This window comes from Strongylocentrotus purpuratus, unplaced genomic scaffold (genome assembly GCF_000002235.5).
Source record: "Strongylocentrotus purpuratus isolate Spur 01 unplaced genomic scaffold, Spur_5.0 spur5_scaffold_8, whole genome shotgun sequence".
Lineage (NCBI taxonomy): Eukaryota > Metazoa > Echinodermata > Echinoidea > Camarodonta > Strongylocentrotidae > Strongylocentrotus > Strongylocentrotus purpuratus.
This window is the reverse complement of record NW_022145614.1, coordinates 29,403,241-29,426,681: the sequence shown is the minus strand read 5'-3', so window position 1 is coordinate 29,426,681 and position 23,441 is coordinate 29,403,241. Positions and strand designations below refer to the sequence as shown.

General features: G+C 37.5%; 1 protein-coding gene across 1 annotated transcript; it reads left to right on the top strand.

Moving 5' to 3' along the window:
• Positions 1-1,353: 1,353 nt before the first annotated feature.
• On the top strand, positions 1,354-21,762 carry LOC100888225 (eukaryotic translation initiation factor 2-alpha kinase 1). Its single transcript, XM_030975258.1, has 14 exons — positions 1,354-1,461; positions 2,883-3,014; positions 3,347-3,525; positions 4,647-4,742; positions 5,453-5,602; positions 5,900-5,977; positions 6,384-6,508; positions 13,866-14,872; positions 15,876-15,982; positions 17,572-17,707; positions 18,563-18,666; positions 19,496-19,633; positions 19,991-20,086; positions 20,495-21,762. Exons 2-14 carry the CDS (start codon positions 2,930-2,932, stop codon positions 20,606-20,608), a joined length of 2,415 nt encoding a protein of 804 aa, XP_030831118.1. The 5' UTR covers positions 1,354-1,461; positions 2,883-2,929; the 3' UTR covers positions 20,609-21,762.
• The last annotated feature ends 1,679 nt before the right edge of the window (positions 21,763-23,441 follow it).

Here is a 23,441-nt window from a genome sequence, read left to right as displayed (position 1 = left end):
CCTCTGCTCCCTGGACCACGACAGGACCCTAAGGCGGGACGCTGGATGCTCATCTGACCGTGATTAAATGCCAAAACCCCTGAGCTTCTTGGGATCTGCCCCCTGGACCCACCATGGGCCCTTAGGCGGCCAATGCCTAGCGAACTGCATGCCAGTGTCACAAATGAGGTATCAAAATATGCTCATCTGACCGTAATTAAATGCCTAAAATCCCTGAGCTTCCAAGGGTTCTGCCCCCTGGACTCAACCAAAGGCCCTAATGCTCATCTGATCGTATTTTAATGCCTAAACCTCTAAGCTTCATGGGGCTTTGCCCCTGGACCCCACGTCAATTTACGCTCCACTTTGCTCCACCTAATCGTAAATACTTTAGCCCCCCCCCCACCCCCTACTTTGAAAAACCGGTTCCTCTGGGCCTGCATGTAAGATGTAAGAGTGGTGTTGCGGATTTTTTTTCCTGCCCCCCAAACGTTTTTGCTCATTACACCATTGCTCCCTCTTCCTGCAGACTACCCTCGTCCCTCAAATTTCACCCCCTCCCCCGGTCATGAAAAGAAATCGCCGTACCTGGCCTCAGGCGCGGATCCAGGATTTCTTAGGGGAGGGGGCCCAACTTTTTTTTTTTTTTTGCTCCCGAAAATTTGAAAATCGCGCCGGCCGAAAAGTCGCTCAGTGGGGGGGGGGGGGGGGGGGGGGGGGGGGGGGGGGGGGGGGTACAGAGCACAATTTTTTTTTTTGCTCCCGAAAATTTGAAATACGCGCCGGCCAATAATTCGCTCAGTGGGGGGGGGGGGGGGGGGGGGGGGGGTATAGTGAGCACATTTTTTTTTTTTTGATCCTCCAAAAAAAAAATTCAATTTGCACCCCCCCCCCCCCCCCCTTGAGCGCCAGGGGGGGGGGCCCAACCCCCCAAAAAGGTAAAAATCACGTGATTTTACATGATTTTTTCTCAAGGGGGGGGGGCCCCCCTGGATCCGCCACTGCCTGGCCTAGCTGTCAGAGGGGTCCTTGTGAGTATTTTCCATATCATTTTCTTCTCTTTCTTATCCGAGTTTAGAAATAAGACGGTTTCGAAATATCCACAAAAATATGACATAGTCTTATAATACAGACACTATTAAATGTTTGCACAATGCACATTTTTATAGAATGTATGGAAACTATCGTTATTTCATTCTATTTTTTTATGGCAGGACTTCAAAAATTATTTATAAAAAATATAAGTTAAATGATAGAAAATAACGAATAGTCAAGAAGTAGTCAATTTTTGTTTGTTTATCAACGGAACTGAGCCGACTGAGACTGCGAATGCAAACTAATTATCGACTTCATTATTGATACGTAGTAGTCTAACGCAGATCCTGGAGATCGAAAGTTCTCGTCGTCTTGAGAAATGAGTAGTAGCGGGAATGTTTGAACGAATTTTGCTGCTGATCAGATGTGAACATAATTAAAGATTGAGTAAGTTCATAGTTGAATGATGTGTTTCATATTAATTATGGATTTGTTAATTTCAAAGCCAAACGAAGGGCAAGTAGGCCTACGTAAAAGTGAGTTTAGACATCTGTGGGAAATCCGCGAAGACTGCCGGTCTTGCATCATACATCCTGCCGAAGCTACCGGCGCGACCTACGCCGGTTTGATGACCGCTTTTCTGTAGCCAGTGGGAATTCTCCGGCGCGGCGTTGGCATTGCCATGCCATTGCCCTTGCAGTGACTGTTTATAAGGACAAGACTCGACAAGTTTGATAAATTGTTGAATAAAAGTAGATATAGACTAGATATAAGTTAGATTACATGGTAGCTACTGCTATAATGCACTTTTGCACTGGGGGCCTAAGCGATTAAGCAACTGTGATGATTCCGTTGGCGTTGAATTCCGTTTAATAAAAAGCAGAGGGATCGAGACAGAGAAAGCCAGGAAAGATTGAGATTGAAAAATTCAGTTTCTGATATTGATGGTTGTTCTGCTGCATGAGGCTGCGTCTGTCTCCACTGAATGCCTCTAATACAGAGACTGAAGTACATCGTACGGCCCGGCTTAGTGCGGGGAGATTTTGCAATACAGTTAGTGTGTGGTTGCCATTCATTGCGTGCGATGAAAAAACAAAGAAATTGACAATCATTGACAATGTTTAATTGTTAATGTTTCTCTTTAGACTTAACAATTCAGATGAAAAAAGGAGAACTTAAAAAAATCAAAAGTATTGCAGATTACGAGGTATATTTAGGATAAACCTCACACTTGCTTGGTGAAACATGACAGCCCTTTCAATTTGTAGAGGTGTTAAGGTCTAGTGGATAAGTCTGTCAACTCCAGATCACAAGGTACGGGTTGGAGTCCTGCTGCATGCAGCACTAATGTCCTTTTATTTGGCAGGATGTTAATCTGCAATTGCCACTCTCCACCCAGGTGTTTAATGGGTACCCGGTAGGATGCAAAAGTTTATGTGGTTGTATGAGCTGAGCAAGTGTGGGCTTGTAAAATGGCGAATGGCTGGAATGCTCCCCCGGGAGCAGAGAATGTGCATACATTGTGTGCGGGTAAGCCTGAATCCGATGATCGGTACTAATAATATATCAGTAAAGCGCTTCGACACATAGTTGTATTGATGTATTGGGCACTATATAAGAGCGGATTATTATTATTAGTAGAAAAAGTAAAAAGTTCACTTTACATTTCCTCTCTTATACACATGTCGCTCTTGTGTAGTTATGTAGCAGAAAATGATGCTTGATAAATAAACTAGAAAATGAATGGGGAAAAAAAAGCTCAAGTTTATTTACATGGACATGTATGAAGAACAAAACTGAACCAGTTGTTATCCCTTTGTTTAATAAATTGACACAAACTTATAATAATGATTTTGTTTGTTTGTTAGGGGGAGAGTACCCAGTTGATAAAAATTCAGAGAAGTTGGGAGCAAAGATGGCTGGCTCTCGGAGTATGAGCAGTGGGATGCAAGATCGTCTAAATCTGAGAGTTGCACCCCCATCCCTCACAGATTTTGATGGTAAGTACTTCTTTCTATTAATAACAAATATACTTTCACACTATATTGTGTTGTTGTATACTATGAAGTTTTGGAATCATCAAAATGACAAGAAATTGACTCTAACTTGCTAAAAATCACACGCACTGCATACGGAAATGGCAAGAAAGCTTTTCAGCTATTTCTTGTACTGTTTCCAAATTGAAGGCATTCAGAAACCAATCCTTTTTCAGGGGGCATTCTTACTATGATATTCTTCCCCCCAAAATGACATAAAAGAGTGAGAAAGCTTGCAAGCTAAGTCTCATCTTTACCAGAACTCTGCTACCATCTCTTGAAACTGTCTCTCCTAGATTCTGATGCAGTGCCTGCAGCCAACGCCCAAGCTCTGATGCAGATCCAGCCAGCGGGCTTGCACAAAGATGTCATCTTGATCTCTCTGCTGAAGGGGTGGTGTGAGGCTAACGGGAAGAGCACAAGCAAGAGTCAAAGACTCTACAAGAAAATGTTTCGCAAATTCCAGGAGCACCAGGTGAGATTGAGTGGGAAACACTTTTGAAGGAAATGATGGTTTAATTGTAGCCAGACGGCCCTGAACTCATCATTTTAAACATAGTTAATGCGTTGCTGCCTGTAAAATGAAGATTTGTTTTTCTTCACCCATTTCACCTGTACCATACTATAGAACAAGCTGACTCCCAATGTTTCTTGAATCTCTTATGCTAAAGACTTATTTGACATTGGTTTATCTTTATGGGTTGTCTGTTTGGTTTGTAAGTCAAAGATGATTAATAAATACAGTGTAAGCATAAAGATTTCATTGCAAATACACCGAGTTATGGAATTGTGGATTACATGAAATCACCCCAGAATACATACACTATTCAGAAGTCTCCTTAAGTAATGTTTTTAATCCATGATGTTAAAGATAAAGACCAGTTATGGTCTTGCGATTGCATTGTGAAAGAAGCGTTGTGGAATCAATCAGAAAAGGTTGATCATCTAGCATATGAGCATTGGTGTGTACTGCAAGGTTCTGGAATCATCAAAATGATAAGAAATGTGGCCCAGTCTTGGTAAAGTTACAAGCACTGTACACAGAAAGATGTATATGGGACTACACAAACACGTGGCGAAAAATCTGTCCCGATTTTTATGATGTTACATGCCATATTTAGAATATTAAGGCATTAAAAGAGTCATGCTTTTCAGGGAGCATTTTTTAGCTGATCTTCTTCAACACTTGCATAATACAATGATAACGCTCACAAATGATTTTTCAACTCTTCCCAGAACTCAACCTTCTCTTTAAGTAATGTTTCTAATCCATGATGTAAATAACTCACTTGTAACTCACTTGAACCAGGATTATTCAGTCTTTAGACTGTTGTTCCTATCCATGGTTTCCTTTGGTTGGGGTTGTCATCATATTTATCTGGGGCATCTTTCCACCATTTCTCAAGTCCAGATTTGAAACGATTGATAGTGGTACTCTCCACAACATTGCCTGGAAGACCATTCCACACATTGATTATTCTGTGGCTGAATGAGTTTTTCCTTAGTGTCTTCTGGCATTCTAGCTTGTAAAGCTTAATGTTGTATGTTTCTCTTGTCTTTTGAACATTTACTAAATCCTGTCTGTTCTTTCTACAGGTTATATCTCCTGCACACATTGAGGCTCTCAAGCAGTGTAACTATGACTTCCTCTTGAAGACGCTGGTGTCGTGGTCTCTTTCTTCGTCAAGCGATGTAAGATCATTTGGGAGAGTTTGTCTTTAGGTTACCCATAAAGATTTCACATCTTTGCCTTGTGCCATAAAACTTTAATCTCTTATAGATTTTTGCACTGTGAGCTTTCATGAATTTATCGCCTAGGTTCTTACGCATCTTTTGATACCAAATTTATAAAATGTTGGCAAACAGGTAGCATGCAGTGTCAGAATCGCCATGCTCAGGCAGCCAAAATGTACATTTCCCCGGATGTATTACACAATGCAGAATTGTCAATTCATGATATGTGAATAGTGACTATTTACTGTCAATTAGCATTAACTCAAAAAATAATTGGGATTTAGATATGTGATTTGAATATTATAAGCAGTACTGAAAAATAAATGCTCTCTAACTGAAGAACGTAGCCAAAAAACTTCTGGACTTTTCATTGCCTTGGTACCTGAAATTATGTACAAAACTGTTTATCATGACTTATTCTGTTAGATAGAATACTTTAGAGATATAGAAGTGAAGAGATTATTTGCGAGATAATCAAATCTTGTTTTATAACCAAACACTGTCGTAACAAAATCTCACTTGAATTTATAAGGTAATTCAGCCAGTTTCACTTCTTTGTATTCTGTTTATTTTTAGCAAACTAATTGTCTTGGTCCCAAGGAATCCATGATGAAACAGTTTAAAAAAAAAAAATTGTAAAGTAATGTTCATATCTTGTACTATTGCAGGATGCACCAGATGGCGGTGCTGTATTGCCCTTTACACATTTTATGCCGCTGCCAGATCACGATCATTCAAGCTTCTTCCATCAGCGCTATGAAGAAGACTTCATCCAAAAAGAACCCATCGGTGAGGGAGGCTTTGGCAAGGTGTACAAGGTATGTAATTTTCATCCTGTTTTGTTCTGCGTTTACACACTCTTTACCCAAGTTTTATTTTGCACCATAAATTACTGTCTACAATGAAAATGGTTTTGTTGCTGTTTTTCAATATGTTGCCCTTTCTTGCACAGTTGTACAGTTTCCAAGCTCTAAACTCTCACTTATATTGCATACAAACAATCAGGGTAATCTTAGCCTTTTACATTGTGGATGCATCTTTTAGCAAATTTCTCTAATAACTAAGACATTTATACATGTATGTTTGTTCATGAATTTCCTTTTTTTTTCTGTCAGGTTCAGCACAAGCTGGATAAAGAGCACTACGCTATTAAGAAGATCAAAGTTACAAAGAGGAAGTCATGCTCCCTTCAGGTGAGCATTTGCTTCATGATACCCCATGTGTTTTCTGACACGTTCAACCCAGATTACTATGATTATGAAAAGGGGTAAGGGGAGAAGGAGAAGAAGAGGAAGAAGTTAAAGAAGAAAACAAAGACACAGACAAAGAAGAAGAAGAAGAAGAAGACAAAGACACAGACAAAGAAGAAGAAGAAGAAGACAAAGAAGAAGAAAAAGACATAATGAGGAGGAGGAGGAGGAGAGAAAGAAGAAGAAGAATAAGAAGAAATGATGAAGGAAGAGGGGGAGGAGAAGAAGGAAAAGAAGAGAAAGATGAAGGAAATAATTGGGGGGGGGGGTCTAACCAGTACAGAAGAAATTATGTTGATTGAAATTGAAACCTTACTTGTAGTAATTTTTTCATAATCTCTTTTTCCAGTCTATGCAGAGAGAGATAAAAACCCTAGCCTGCCTGGACCATCACAACATCGTAAGGTATCATCAGTCTTGGTTTGGAGAAGAGGTTCAGCTGCTTTCTCAACAACGTCTTATGCTGGGCCTCGGGTAAGGGCATCAAACGGATTTATACATTGTTTACCGGTATACATTTATACACTGTTCTTTGACAAGACATTGATCTACATTTGCCACTCCATACCCAGGAGAGAAATGGGGTCCTGGTAGGATGATGAAAGCTTTGTGATAGAAATTGCCATATGCCTTCACAGTGACCATAATGGTAGGAATATTCCCCAGGGACGGAAGTGAAAAGGATATTTGAAAGCGCTTGGAGACATTATTTCATTTAAGAAGTTTTATATAAATCCGGATTTATCATTTATTATACAGTTTATATATAAAGTTGAGTACCGATTATTACATTGTAAAGACAGTGTCTTGAAGCAATTGGGAAAGAATGATTATGTACAGTGTGAGTCAAAAAAAATTTACACCTAGAAAATTGATGATTTAAAAAATCATCTATGAACAGTAAATTATTATTATTTTTTTTTTTTTCTGTTTTTATTGTTATTTTTGAAAAATTAACAGAGTAAAAGCAGCAATATAAAATATAATATCATCTTAAAACTACAAAACAGGCACGCACTCATGCACCCATAAACATGCACACACACACACACACACACACACACACACTCACATATTTTCCCAGAGGGCAAGTTTACATTTCAAAAAGTCAATGAAGATGTTAATGACAACAGAGCTTTGCAAGACTACTCCTAAATTTCAGTTAAACTTGATAGACCATTTCTTAAAATGGACTTGTAACTTATTTTTCTTTTGGGCAATTTTATATTCTATTTTTTGTTTGAACTTTACCATTGAAACAAATGATTCGAAAATAAGTTCTTTTCCCTGAAACCTACATGAGTAAATATAATATTTTAAACATAAACAGAGAAAATTTATACAAGAGGCGTATTTGTCCCTTGACTGTATTCCAAACAAAAAATTAAATTTTGACAAAGTCAGATTATAACTGTGATCAGTGCCAGTGTTAATCTTATCCACCAATTTTTCCCACAGTGGTACAACTCTCCTACAGTCACAAAACAAGTGATCTAAAGTTTCTGGAAAATCTGAACAAAAATAACAATTAGCAGACTCCTTTCTCCCAATCTTGAACAAAAATGCATTAAAACCAATAGCATTATGGAAAATTTTGAAATAAAAACTCCTTAACTGAGTCTCAATCGTGCAACAAAAGTTACTCGTATGAATAATCGACCAATCCTTCTCTTTGGGTTGATGGCCAAATAGTTCCTCCCATTTACTCTCCCTTTTGGCATTAGTACAACTATATTTCTTCAGCAAAATATTATATGTATACTTAGACATTTTCTTTTGACTTAATAGATCTTTAAAAATTTGATTAAATATATTCTCATCCACATTAAGAGAATTATCAAACCACTCCAAAAATATGCCATTTATGAGGGAGTCATATTTTTTTGGTCTCTAATAGGAATGTCAAACTCAATTACGAGGTCTTCAAATGTTTTGGGGTTACCAAAACCATTATGTAATTGAAAAATGGAATGAATACCCTTTCATACCAAACTGGATAGAAAAAATGTGTTCTATATTGCAATCTTACATTTCTATTCCACCAAATAAAATCTTGTAAATGAAACTGACATAAACCTAGTTCTCTTTTCATCTCTTGCCTATATAAATACCATGTCTTAATAGACGCTGTTAGTTAACTGGCAATTTTTAAGTTTTGCCAAAACCGAATCAGGGGCATCTGCCTTAAAAAGGGCAAGATGGTCATCACAAAAGGTAGAAAGAATATATATTTCTATTGTTTTCCAACAACTTTCATATTTATCGTCTAATAGTTTAGCCATCCACAAAACTTTCTGCGCTTGTGCAAAAAACTAAAGGATTAATCATCCTTAGACCCCCTTCTTCATAATCATTGCATAATATATCTCTCTTAACTCTGTCATTGCCATTGCTCCAAATGAATTTAAAAAGCAAACCATTTAATCTTTTAAAGAAAGAGTTTGGCAGGTCAATACATAATACTGAAAACAAAAATAACATTTGGGGGAGTAAAAGCGACTTTACAACAGCAATTTTGCCCAACAAGGATAGGCTTCTATGCCTCCAACAATTTAAAATCTGTTCTATAATGACAAGTCTGGGAACAAAATTCAGTTCGTAAAGCATTTTTGTGTTCAATGAGAAAACCACTCCTAAAGCCTTAAACGTTTTTGATTTCCAATTCAACCCTAATGCATCTTGTGGAATAACTGTACTGCCTTTCAGCTTTCCTATATGAATTGCATCCGACTTACTTAAATTAATGCGACAACCTGAAAATTTTGCAAACTGAGTCAACGTTTCAAATAAATGTTTAAAGGAAACTGTTTCCCCATTCAAAAAACAAGTTGTGTCATCTGCAAAAAGACTTATCTTCTGTTCAAAGTTGCCAACTGAAATTCCCTTTATCCCCGGATTGTGTCGTACTGAAATAGCCAGAATTTCAATAGCTAGTATAAATAAAAGAGGGGATATTGGGCACCCCTGGAATATTCCTCTTTTAATTGCAACCGGATTGGACATAAAACCATTGTTTAACACACAACTAGTTCTATCATTGTAAAAAGTCCTTATCCATCTTATAAAATTGTCTCCAAAATTAAAATAGTCCAAGACTGAAAATAAATAATCATGTTCTATTCTATCAAACGCTTTCTCAAAATCTAACAAAATAATTGTAGCTGGCTCATTCATATAGTCTGTATATTCAATTAAATCAATTATAACCCGAATATTGGCACCAATGTTGCGTCCCTTCATAAACCCTTGTTGATCTGTATGTATCAAAGAATTTATACAAGACTTCAAACGGGAGCTCATAACTTTGGCTAATAATTTATAGTCAACATTCAGCAGAGAGATAGGGCGATAATTCTTCACTAACAATGGATCCTTACCCTTTTTTGGAAGAAGCGTGATTATTCCACTTCTTTGAGATTGTGATAAAATTCCTTCTTGAAAGGAATAATTATAAGAGTGGAGTAATAAATCTATGATATCATTGAAAAAGGTTAAATAAAATTCACAAGGAAGACCATCTAGTCCTGGACTCTTATTTGTTCCCATATTCTTTAAAGTAGTCCAAAGTTCATTTTGGTTAAAGGTCTGTTTAGAGCAGAAATTGAATCATCTGATAAGGTAGGTATATTCAAAGGGGCGATAAAATCCTTGATAGTGTCCCTATCCTCAAGAGATACCTCTGAAGAGTATAAAGCTTTATAAAAAGAATGAATTTCCTGAAGTACTCTTTTAGGATCAGTGATGATTTGCTCATTGTTCGCCTTCAGTTGGCGTATAGTTTTTCTTTCATAGGACCGTTTTTCTAAATTGCAGAAGTATTTAGAGCTTTTTTCTCCGTGTTCAGCCCACTTTAATCTAGACCTTACTATAGAGCCAGCAGTTTCAGTATCCAGAAGTTCATTCAACTGTGCTTCTTCAACTTCTAATTTGCTATATAATTCTTGCAGTTCTCCATTTGAACTATTATCCTTTTTTAATGAACCAATTTTTTCTTTAAGTAAGGATATACTCTTTAGTAAATTATTCTTAGTCAAATTCTTTTCTTTTTATGCCTCCGCCACCGAAGGTGGTGCCGGAGGCATCATGTTTTCGGGTTGTCCGTCCGTACGTCCGTACGTCCGTACGTCCGTCCGTACGTCCGTCCGTACGTCCGTACGTCCGTCCCGTTTGACCGTTATCACAATATCTCAAGAACCATTTAAGATTTAAACTTAAGACTCGGGAATAGTATTTATCACCATAGGAAGACGATCTGATTAGATTTTGGAATACGTAGGTCAAAGGTCACAGGTCACAGAGGTCAACTTATGAAATTCCTTGTATTGAGTTTGTTAGCGTGATATCTCAAGAACCATTTGAGATTTAAACTTCAAACTTAAGGATAGTATGTATCACCATAGGAAGACGATCTGATTAGATTTTGGAGCACGTAGGTCAAAGGTCAAGGGTCACAGAGGTCAACTTATGAAATTCCATACATTAAGATTGTTATCATAATATCTCAAGAACCACTGGAGATTTAAACTTCAAACTTAATGATAGTGTGTATCACCATAGGAAGACAATCTGATTAGATTTTGGAGCACGTAGGTCAAAGGTCAAGGGTCACAGAGGTCAACTTATGAAATTCCATACATTGAGATCGTTATCGCGATATCTCAAGAACCACTGGAGATTTAAACTCCAAACTTGTTTAAATTGCTCTATGGCGGAGGCATCATTTTCGACTGCGCGCAGTCAAAATTCCATCTAGTTTCTTTCTACTGCAATACTCCATACAATGACCAGCCATTGTGCATTTGAATGCATCCCAAATAATATGTGGATTTAGATCACATTCAGCATGAAATTCCTTAAATTCATTAATTTTGTCTTTAATGAAATTGCAAAATTCTGAATGTTTCAAATGTGCAGTGTTCAGTTTCCAGTATCCCTTGCCCCGAGGTGAATCATTTAGTGACAGTGCTAGTGTTACCATACAATGATCAGAACAAATACCAGTCACAATTTTAGATTTCTTTACGCAATTCAACAAATCACTAGAAATAAAAATATAGTCTAACCTGGAGGAAACAAATGGAATTTTCTGATGGCGTGTAAAAATCTTATCATGAGTATGATCTCTTCTCCATACATCTACAAGACTTAGTTCTTCTACATACATATTAAAAGCAATTTTGGCACGAGCATTAGAGTGGGTTGCATTAGAACCCTCATAATCTAAAGGGCCTACCGCAATATTCAAATCTCCTGCTAAAATAACATGAGAGTTACCTATTTCATCTAACTTAGCAAAAACATTAACAAAAAAATCTGGTGAGTCTTTGTTAGGACCATATAAGTTGACAAGAATAAAGTGTACATCATTAACATTAACATGGAGGATAATATATCTTCCCTCAGGATCCAGGTGAAAAGATAAGACTGATATTTTCAAAGAAGCTTTAAACAAAATAGCCACACCTCGGCTATTGGAACAATAGCTGCCAAAAACTGCCTCCCCTCCCCACTGAGTACGCCACAGCTTCTCATCATCTATCCTAGAGTGGGTTTCCTGAAGAAAGATTATATCATACCCAAATTCTCTTAAAAAATTAAAAACTTTCTTTCTTTTAAAATTGTCATGCAGACCTCTGCAGTTAAAAGTATTAATCTGTAACATCATATAACAATAAAAACCTAGAGTAGCAACAGTGAGTTGACAAAACAAGTAATATCCTAAAAATGTACACAATTTGATTCATGATAAAGGACCCCTGGGAAAAGGGCACACACCACACACTCAGTGAAAAAAGCATACGCACAAACACCCACCAAAAACAAAACAAACTGGAAAGGCAGCCAACGGTATGAGGCAAGAATGAGAAAACCTTAGAGCCTCATAATTAATCATAATGAACCAGTACCAACAAGGATAAGAACAATAAAAACTATTATCCCCAATGGTGAATCGTGGGTAACCAAAAACAAGGCACCTCCAGGGCACCCCGAGAATTCCTAAAAAAGTTTAAGTGAACAAAATATGTTTAAAAAGACCGACATCACTAAACTAATCTGGTGTCCAGCAAGTTAAAACGTGTTAAGTTCAAGGCATGTTATCTTGTAAAATATAAAAGTTTTCTGTGAAAGTCAGACGGTTTGTACGAGACAGCCACTATGATAATCACAGTGTTTTTATGGTGTACTACAGTTGCAATTCAAACACCTGGCTTGTGAACCTTCAGCTGGTGATCTTGGACATACTTAATTGTCGCAGGGTATACAAAGAATGCTCGCTTTGCTTGTTGCTGCAACATCTTTAACTCAGGCAGGAGAGCTTTACGGCGAGCCTGAACGCGATGACTGAAATCCTCTGCAACAAACAACTTTGATCTCTCTTTGTACTTGAACCCCTCCTTGAACGCAGCAACACATGCCTTCCGGACCCTCACTCGATCTTGAAACGAACTGAAGCAAACATGAATTGGACGATCCTTCGGCTTGTACTGGCTGCCATTCTGGGGATGTCCACGAGATGATGGTGGACCTGGCGGCGTGCGGTGAGCCCTCTCGATCTGAACATGCTCAAGATTTTTGTCAATAGAGGCCAAAAAAGATGAAATCAACTCACTGCATCCACTGGCAGAATCAGGCTCCTCACCTTCAGGGAAGTTGAAAAAGATTAGATTGTTTCTTCGAGATCTATTCTCAAGGTCGTCAATCTTATCAAAAGCTGCAGCCAATTCCTTTTCCAGATGTTGGAACTTTTCTTCACAAGCAGCTTCATGAAAATCCAGTCTCTTATGCAGGTCATCAAACTTTGAATCCAAACGCCTTTCATATTCTATGAACCAAACAGGGGCTGCAGCGGCCGCGTCACTCACCCGGGAGCTGCCGGGGCCGGCTGGCGAAGACATGGCGTTGGATCGCTGACAATCAACGGGCAACTTTCTTTGCTTTTTCTCGATCGATCCACCGTTTTTGGACGGGGAGTTTAATCTCTTGTCCGGCATTAGGAAACACTAAATCAAAGAGCAGTAAAATCAGAGCTGAAAAGGCCTTCAAAAGTCCTGTTGGATCAAAACTTTGCTAAAGAGAGGCTCGTGTGGTATTTTCTAGAAAGGCGCCATCTTCGATCTCCATGAACAGTAAATTATTATACATCTTATGATAGAGGGTTTTATCCCAAATCGTTTGGTATCATTTTTGTGGGGTGTCCACGCTTAGATGAACAGGAGGCATTGTTTGCGTGCGTGCAAAATCGACTTGCGCCAAAGTTGCTTATGTGATGTTTGAATAAAACAATCGGGATTAGAGTATTAATTTGGTCTTTGCAGATCCAAATAAAATCCCTAACAAAATTAATCATGCCACACATATAAAATTTCGAAAATCAAATATCAACAGATATTTTGTGCGCCCGTGTGTGTGTGTGGCTTTGCTTCTGCAAAAAGCATATGCAATGCATTTCATTTGATACATTCAATTCGTTCTCTCACTCCGCTAATCCAAACATAATACATACTGTAGGCATCACTTTGGCGCAAGTCGATTTTTACACTCTTGCAAACAATGTCTTCTGTTCATCCAAGCGTGAACACATACCACACAAAAGTGATACCAAATGATTTGAGATAACACACTCTTTCATAAGATGTATAGTAATTTACTGTTCGTAGATGATTCTTAAAATATTTACCCAGTAGAAACTTTCTAGGTGTAAACATTTTTTTGACTCACACGGTAGTATGTAAGTGAGTAAATTGCTTCAAGACACGTTATTTCCCCATGTAATCACATTACCAGTAGTCAGCGTTATCTTATATTGAGAATTTTGAATCTTTAATTACAGATCCTTCACAGACATGGACAATGGTTTCGAAGGAGAAGAGGACGATGAGGAGGAGGAGGAGGAGGAAGAAGAAGTTGAAGAAGAAGAAGAAGAAGGAGAGGAACAGGAGGGGACAGAGAAAGATGAAGAAGATTCGTTCTATGAAAAGTCAAAGAATATATATTCTTGCCAAGAGAATGAAAGCATTAGCAAACTTGGTTCTACATCACCAATCATAACAGAACTTGTAGAAACGAGGAGTGAACGTCACTCCCAACAAACTAGTATGACCGTCTCTATGAATCCAGCAGAAACGGATCCGTTTGATTCAAACTTTACTGTCTCATTTGAGGACGAGAGATTTGACAGTGGTGAGTTAGTCAACAAATTCTTCTCACAAACAAGTGATAATGTAGACAACATCAGGCCCTTGGCATTCAACAAAAAGGAGGAAGAATTCGATGGAATAAGTGATAGTTTGGACTCATCTGGAACTTCTGGTAGCACAATTATTTTTCAGAATGTTGATTCAGATGCAAAGGACTGTGATGAATTCAATTTGCCGTCTCTCAAAGAACAGAACTCATCTGAATTTGAATTTGTAAGACAATCGCAGCGAACTGAAAAGCACATTGGAACCTCGTCCAAGTCCGACTCCTACGAAAAAATCAAAATCACTGCCACGACAAAGTCAAAGAAGATTGTGAAAAGTACGCTTATACCTGTTACGTCAGCAACTGCTGCAATTCTAAGCACAATAACATCATCGCTTAGCTCGTCAACTCGCATTCACAATAGGATTCGCACTGCACCTTTCCACTCACAGCAGCCAATTCGAAATGGTAAATTTCGGAGGTCAATCAGTTGGGATGGTCAAGAGTCTAGTCCTGAAGTCGATAATGGGTATTGGCCCCGATCAAGGCCGTCCTTCAAGAGACGTTACTACCTCTACATCCAGATGGAGCTGTGTTCAAGTACCCTGAGAACGTGGCTGAGTGAGCGCAACGAGAAAATATCAAAAACTGAGAGTAAGTAGACTGTTAGACCTAAAAAAAAAAGATGTTGTACTGCCCTTTGCGACCAACCCAAAAATCTTGAAATCTTGGGTCGGCTTTTAAATTATTTTTTTTAGAGAGAAAAACAGGCCTTATTGTAGAAATTTTAATTTCTGAGTCAATGTACATTTTCATGTAGATTGATGTAATTGTTAACTTGAATGCTAAACCTAAGTGATTTGTAGGAGTTTGTAGATTTAATTAAATCTTTGCATCTGCATAAGTTTATAATATTCATGTCATTAACAAAAATTATTGTATTACTGATTCAACGATTGTAGCCACGATATAGTTATTCATTTACTTTAAAGCCACACTGTCCTACTTGTAGCTACTTGCTCCCTCTATATAGAAAACAATGCCTAATCGGTTACCATTGGTCCCTCATGATCCTCCTTTTCCGATGTTAATTGAGAGCTGAGTTGATGAGATGTCCAGTGACCTTGCAGGGCGGTCAAATCCCTCCTATAAACTACCCGGTAGTACAGATAAGCTTTAATATGTACCACTCACTTTTAGTAAATTGTGTAAATTATTTCTTCCATTGTCTGATTGCTACATAATACTTTGTGTTTTTAATTTGTATTTGAAATCTAATTTTTTGGGTGCAATGAATAGATAGATAAACATGTTTGGTTTTGTTGTAAATATCCCATCCCCTGAAAAGTCTACCTATGTATATGTCAGAGAAAATAACATACAAATAACATATGCAGAGAACAAAGAAGAATTGTTGACTCTTGAGAAATCTTGCTTACATGTATGAAGTTTCGAAATGAGACAAAGCAATAAAGAACTTTGAAGAATATGAAGAATACATTTTCTTCTAGGCCTAGAAATGTTGAGTTAAAAAAAAAGCATTTTGTAATGCATTTTTGTGAATTCTACTAGGTGAAGCATGGATGTATCTTTCTGCAATTCGATTTCCCCAGATTTACATCGTCTATGCTCTTACTTTTGTTATATGACTTTGTAGATCAGTTTGATGTAGTGAATGAGAAAGAGAATCAGAACATCTACGTGCAAATCCTGGAGGGGATGAACTACATCCATGGACGAGGCATACTACACAGAGATGTGACAGTGAGTACCAAAAACCAGAAACTTTCATGTGCATGAAATGTTTGTAAGTTTAACGAGTGGCTCAGATCTGCAAAAGTTTCATACCACTGTATAATTGAATCACAGTTGTCACAAGAGTAATTTTTTTGCAATTTGAGAAAGAACATGAAATGTTTGTAAATTTCATGAGTGGGTCAAATTTGCAGAAGTTTCATACCACTATATAATTGAATCACAGTTGACACAAGACAAACTTTTGCAATTTGAGGAAGATCATGAATTATTTGCGAATTTCACGTGCATGAAATGTTTGTGAATTCCATGAGTGGTTGAGATTCGCAGAAGTTTCATACCACTATATAATTGAATCACAGTTGACACTAGATAAATTTTGCAATTTGAGAAAGAATACAAAATGTTTGTAAATTTCATGAGTGGTCGAGATTCGCAGAAATTTCAAGCCACTAAATAATTGAATTGCAGAAAATAATGAATACTGGTAGGGTATCATTAGATAAAAAAACACATTAATTTTTACCAATTTATTATCATAAGCCACCAAAGTTAGGTACAGTTAGGTATACTTTTTTGTTATGCCCACACATGATAATGAAGTTCCACTGCATTTCATTCAATATTTTTATGCCTCCGTTACGAAGTAGCCGGAGGCATTATGTTTTCGGGTTGTCCGTCCGTAAATACGTACGTCTGTACGTACGTACATCCCGTTTTCGTGATCGCGTTATCTGAAGAACCGATTTATGGATTCCTGGATTTTGGGTTCACGAGGTCAAAGGTCAAAGGTCACAGGGCTCATTATGTATGCAAAAACAGCTTGTGATCGCGTTATCAGAAGAACCGATTGATGGATTTCTGCCAAACTTTGGTCATGTATGTATCTTGCAAAGCCAATGAACTGATTAGATTTTGGGGTCACGAGGTCAAAGGTCAAAGGTCACGGCTCATTATGTATGCAAAAACAGCTTGTGATCCCGTTTTCTCAAGAACCGACTGATGGATTCCTGCCAAACTTAGGTCATGTATGTTACTGGCAGAGCTGATGAACTTATTAGATTTTGGGGTCATGACGTCAAGGTCAAAGGTCATGCGGCTCATTATGTATGCAAAAATAGCTTGTGATTGTATTATCATTAGAACAGATTGATGGATTCCTGCCATACTTAGATCATTTATGTATCTTGCAGAGCCAAGAATCTACTCAATTCATTGTAGATTCTTGGTTCATAAGGTCAAAGGTCAAAGGTCAGGGGCTCATTATGTATGCAAACATAGCTTGTGAACACATTCTCATTAGAACTGACAGATGGATTACTATTTAACTCAGGACATCTTGCAGAGCCAATGAACTGAGTAGCTTTTAGGGTCATGAGGTCAAAGATCAAAGGGTCATATATGTATATGAGAAATTGCTTGTAATCATGATATTCTGAGAACCTGTTAATGGATTACAATTGAACTTGAATTTAAAAAAATTCTTCTGTTTTGGTTTGTAAAATTGCTCTATGACGGAGGCATCATTTTCGACTGCGCGCAGTCAAAGTTCCATCTAGCTGTTTTAACAAACTTTTTGAATTGTTCTTTTCCACCAGCCTAAGAATATATTCTTGAGTAACAAGGATGATGGCCACCCTCTGGTCAAGATAGGAGACTTTGGACTAGCTAGGGAGGATGTCCTCACTGAGCCCAAGACCCCTATGAGGTTTAGACGGGACCAAGACTTTGACGGTGAGACAAATTTTGGAAACTCTTCATAAAATATTCAGCGATTGGAGTTTGAGCATTGATATCTCTCTCTTGTTACTTCGATTTGGTATCATTGAAAAGCCTACTTAATCCTCTTTATGATTATGTAATCATGGAATGCGTTAAACATGTTCATTGGGCAGAGTAAAAACCGAAATTTTGCAAGAAATGCATTTGTAGTGTCAAAATTAATAGAATATTTAAATGAAATGTCAACACTCAAAGTTGAATTGCAGAAATTAAAATTGTTATGTGAGTTTAAGGCACTGGAAAAACTTCTTGTTAGCAATATTGTAATTTACTTAGAATTGTACACTACACATAGATTATTAGTAGGGGAAACCCCAGTGTAGTGGTACACCTGTATATCCCAGTCGATTATACAAGGAAGAGAGACCCAAGGGTTTAATTGATTCAGTTTGTTTTTCCCCTTCCAGGCACAGGTGATGTACTTACTTTATGTTAAAAAAAGGATCACCAATAAGGCGTTGAAAAAAAGATTTTTTTTTTTCTTTGATGTTTTAACCAATCTTTATCTTTACTCAATAAAAGGATAAGGTAAGAATTCTTGGTAGAATGGCAAGATGCACGCATGTTCCCTTGAGCATATAAAACAGCCAGGCCTCTCAAAGCAGTCGATATCTCTATAATACAACATTATTTTTGTTTAGGCCTAATGCCGTAGTATCCTGTTAAATTAGTAGATAGTATTGGCCCTGAATCCCTTCATAGATCTGGCAGTATGCTTGCATGTATCAAATTGCTAAATAGACAAACTGCAGTATAGGTCAATATCGTAGAATTTAATATCCTCTATTTTTCTTCTGTGCCACATAGAGTGTTCTGTAGACCCCTGTGTCTCTCAGACCTATACATCAGGGATCGGAACAGAAACATATGCAGCACCAGAACAGCTGGATGGGACTACATATGACAACAAGGTACCTTATTCTTTTATTGAACCTATAAATTTGCTCTCTAACATGAGTTTTGCTCTATTCTATATCAGTAATTCGGAATATGTAGACGATGTGAGATTGTGAATTCTTATGGTTATCATGGTCATTGTGATAAGAACAAAATTCTTTTAATTTCTATTAAAAATCAACATCAATTCTCCCTCGCTTTATAACAGGAATCAGTTTTCTTTACACTTTTGGGGAAGACGTTTGGTAAAGTTCAAAGTGTTTTGTCATTTACGTTACCAAGTATCATGGAGTTTTTATCATACATTGACATCAAATGTGTAATTCATTTTATATTCGGTCTGACCTAAGCTGTAATAGGGCTATCAATTTAATACAATAATCAGATATTCTAAAATCTAGATGTGGTCCGTAACATATGGGACAAAACAGCTAAGACTTGCCCTTTTTGTCACATTTCAATACAGATGATAAAAAATGCAACAGCTCTAATGACTTGTGACATTGTTAATGCTGTGGTCTAGTGGATTGGTCTGTTGGCTGTGAACTACAGGGTATGGGCTTCAAATTCCTGCCTCAGCACTAACGTCCTTTGACAAGATATTCATTTCCATTTGCCGCCCTCCACCCAGGTGTTAAATGCGTGCTGGTAGGAAGGAATTCCTGGTATGCTTTGAGCAATGATATTGGTAGCCTATTAAACTAGAGCCGGGGTAATATTGGATCACCTTCCATTATTATCATTATGATGATGGTGATTATTATTGTTATTAATTTCATGGTTAATATTAGAATATTATTTTATTTATTATTATGTCATAATGATATATTTTTCTCTTTCTAGTCTGACATGTACAGCATGGGACTGATCCTATTTGAGCTTTACCATCCTTTTGGAACAGGCATGGAGAGACACAAGTGTTTAGAAAAGTTACGAGCAGGAAACATTCCAGAAGAGTTACAGAAAAGGTGGCCAGTACAGGTGATAATAAGATTCTGTTGAAGATGTAGGATTTCATTTAACTTACGTGTACATGTAGCTATGCCTTGATGAATAGAACAGCTGTGTCTTTTGCCTCATGAAATAGTTTTACTAGCTCTCTCATAATCAAATAAATGTGTGATATCACATGCTTGACATAACAGCATCGTGGAGGTGTTGTGGTGCATTTATATTTCTGGCCTAAACAGTCTTATATTGGCACATGGATAAGCAAGGTGCTCCCCAAAAAGGGATGGAGGGAGGGGGGGGGGGTCAGAAGACATTCATTCTATTCTTTGAAAATATTTAGTATCACTATGCAATGTTTGTATTCAATCTAACTTTGTTTTTCTGTAGCACTCTGCTATCCAATGTCTGACAAGACAAGACAGTCAAGAAAGACCCAGTGCGTCTGATCTCTTATCTGGTGATATGTTCCCATCAAAGGATAAGGTAAGAGATAAAATATAACGATGAAAGATTTAACAAAGCCTTCTCTATAATGTTGTTAGCTTTCTGTCGACAGCATGATGTTTTTCTTTCCTATACCTTGCCACATCCATTTATTATAGTAACAAATATTTATGTTGCATCTTGTAGTGCTATTTTATTTGTTATCAATACTACTTTTTCAACGACTATGTACAGGTCTTTCAATAGACTTAATGTGAAGTAAGCGCAGTTCTTTAGGCAGCTCATGCATATTGAATGAACCCTTTTTGTTGATTAAAATATGAATATATGCTAATGAAAATATATTTTAATCTCATAGATAATTCATTGTAATTTAGGATTTGTAAAAACCAAAGTTGCATCATAACATTAATAATCCTTTTATTTAATGGATTTTGTTCTTTGTAGATCATAGAAAGCCAAGCAGATGAGATCCAGACACTCAAGAAACTGCTCGCAGAGAGAGATGCTGAGATCAGTCAGTTGAAAGAGCATAAGAATCCTAAGAGTGCTAAGACGTAAAAGAACTATGTCATCAGACTGCAGAACCAGTGGTCAACAATAGGAATAGGATTCCTAAGACGTAAAAGAACCATGTCATCAGACTACAGAACCAGTGGTCAACAATATGAATAGGATTCCCAAGATGTAACAGAATCATGTCATCAGACTGCAGAACCAGTGGTCAACAATATGAATAGGATTCCTAAGACGTAAAAGAATCATGTCATCAGCCTGCAGACCAGTGGTCAACAATGTGCATAGTATTCCTAAGACATAAAAGAACCATGTCATCAGACTGCAGACCAGTGGTCAACAATATGAATAGGATTCCTAAGACGTAAAAGAACCATGTCATCAGCCTGCAGACCAGTTGTCAACAATATGAATAGGATTCCTAAGACATAAAAGAACAATGTCATCAGACTGCAGACCAGTGGTCAACAATATGAATAGGATTTCTAAGACGTAACAGAACCATGTCATCAGACTGCAGACCAGTGGTCAACAATATGAATAGGATTTCTAAGACGTAACAGAACCATGTCATCAGACTGCAGACCAGTGGTCAGCAATATGAATAGGATTCCTAAGACGTAACAGAACCATATCATCAGACTGCAGACCAGTGGTCAGCAATAGGAATAGGATTCCTAAGACGTAACAGAACCATATCATCAGACTGCAGACCAGTGGTCAGCAATAGGAATAGGATTCCTAAGACATAAAAGAACGATGTCATCAGACTGCAGACCAGTGGTCAACAATATGAATAGGATTCCTAAGATGTAACAGAACCATGTCATCAGACTGCAGAACCAGTGGTCAACAATATGAATAGGATTCCTAAGATGTAACAGAACCATGTCATCAGACTGCAGAACCAGTGGTCAACAATATGAATAGGATTCCTAAGACATAAAAGAACGATGTCATCAGACTGCAGACCAGTGGTCAACAATATGAATAGGATTCCTAAGACATAAAAGAACAATGTCATCAGACTGCAGACCAGTGGTCAACAATATGAATAGGATTTCTAAGATGTAAAAGAACCATGTCATCAGACTGCAGACCAGTGGTCAACAATATGCATAGGATTCCTAAGACATAACAGAACCATGTCATCAGACTGCAGACCAGTGGTCAACAATATGAATAGGATTCCTAAGACGTAAAAGAGCCATGTCAGACTGCAGACCAGTGGTCAATAATGTGAATAGGATTACTAAAGACGTAAAAGAACAATGTCAGACTGCAGAACCAGTGGTCAACATTAGGAATAGGATTCCTAAGACTTAAAAGAACCATGTCTTTAGACTACAGACCAGAGGTCAGCAACCTCTATTTAATGGCCACCTCGATACAAAGGCCACTCTGTGTCAAATACATCTGTTTCTTTGACCCCAAAAGGAGCCTGAATTGATGAATGCCTTCTTCATAGAGGTGTTCTAGGAGCTGGCATATAAATAGTCGTAATTGATCTAGATTGTTAGCAAAAATTGATAGTAGTAATAATATTACAACAGTTCTTATATGGTGCATTACACCTATGAAGAAGGTTTCGCAATGCTTTGATGTTAGGAAAAAGTAAGAAAGAAGTGAAACAAATAAAAAAGTTGCTGGAAAATGTCTTTGACTAATGTATACAATATCAACTATTTAATAACATTATGAGGGGCAGCATGCTCCATACCTGTTCACCATAACACTTTGTTGTGACCACAGCCTACAGGTACATCATACAGATCTTTCTGCGGTTCTCCAGTCAACTGCAAACTTACAAACTTGTTTTTTTGGTACAGCGTTGCATTTCCATCAAGGTGTGATTGGTTGAGTCAATCGTTCATACTTTACATGACGAGTCACATTAAATTGACATGTTGATGTACTATTGCTCAACTGGTCCATTTTTTAATCCAAGCTGTGGCTCGTTTGGTAAGGCATCAATCTACATTTGCCACTCTTTTCTCCAGAACAGAATGGCAACGTGTCAAGTTTACTAACAACCATATGGGGATTGCCATTACCTTGTATGAATCTTATGAATGGTGCACGTGTGATAGGAATACACCCTTGGGAGTGGAGATGGTGCACAAATTGTGTGTGGGTGACATAAAAGTCCTCAGGAACTTTGATATTATGTGCCATAATTGTATAATTTTTACTTGTGCAAAGGGAATGAGGTAGCCTATACTTTGAGGTATATGTATGTCTACCAATGTAGATGCAGAAGTGCAGAGTAAATGAATTGCTGAATAATGTTAAACGGATGGTGCTTAAGATCAGACATTCATCTTGAAATGTATTCACCACCTGTAATTAAACATGTACAGTATGTGAACTGCGAACTATCATGTTTATTTATCAATATTCATAAGAAGAGAGTTGTGTACTCTGTACCACTGTGATCTTTTCTTTGATTTCTTCACCTTGTCTTTTTATCATGATTTGTGATTCATGATGATAAATGATTTTGTTTGATTGTATCATGTGTGGTTGGAATTCTTCTAGTTCTTTTGCTTACTGTGTATACCTCTATAATGAAACAGACATCGTTCCATCTGACTGTGAAGTTCACATACCTAGATGTAAGCTCATGTTGAGTACTTTGGATGTATTGTGAGAACTATGTTATCTTTCATGTTACAGAACTGATGTTAATTGTTGTACCAACTGAAATTGTGCGGACTAAACACTTATTATGGTGCTCGCACAGATGTCATTTTTAAGGTATATGCGAATGCAGCCAGCTTTGCACAGGCAGTTTGTCCTAATATTGATTTGTTATGAAAATAAATATTGTTTTACTAGCATAAATGTAAAATAGTTTTCTGATATCCTGTGTAATTCA

Excerpts from the sequence above, each read along its gene's own strand:
- LOC100888225 (XM_030975258.1), top strand. The coding sequence starts at position 2,930 with ATGGCTGGCTCTCGGAGTATGAGCAGTGGGATGCAAGATCGTCTAAAT. Across the intron at positions 5,603-5,899 it reads GCTTTGGCAAGGTGTACAAG|GTTCAGCACAAGCTGGATAA; the intron begins GTATGTAATTTT and ends TTTTTCTGTCAG. Across the intron at positions 15,983-17,571 it reads TACTACACAGAGATGTGACA|CCTAAGAATATATTCTTGAG; the intron begins GTGAGTACCAAA and ends CTTTTCCACCAG.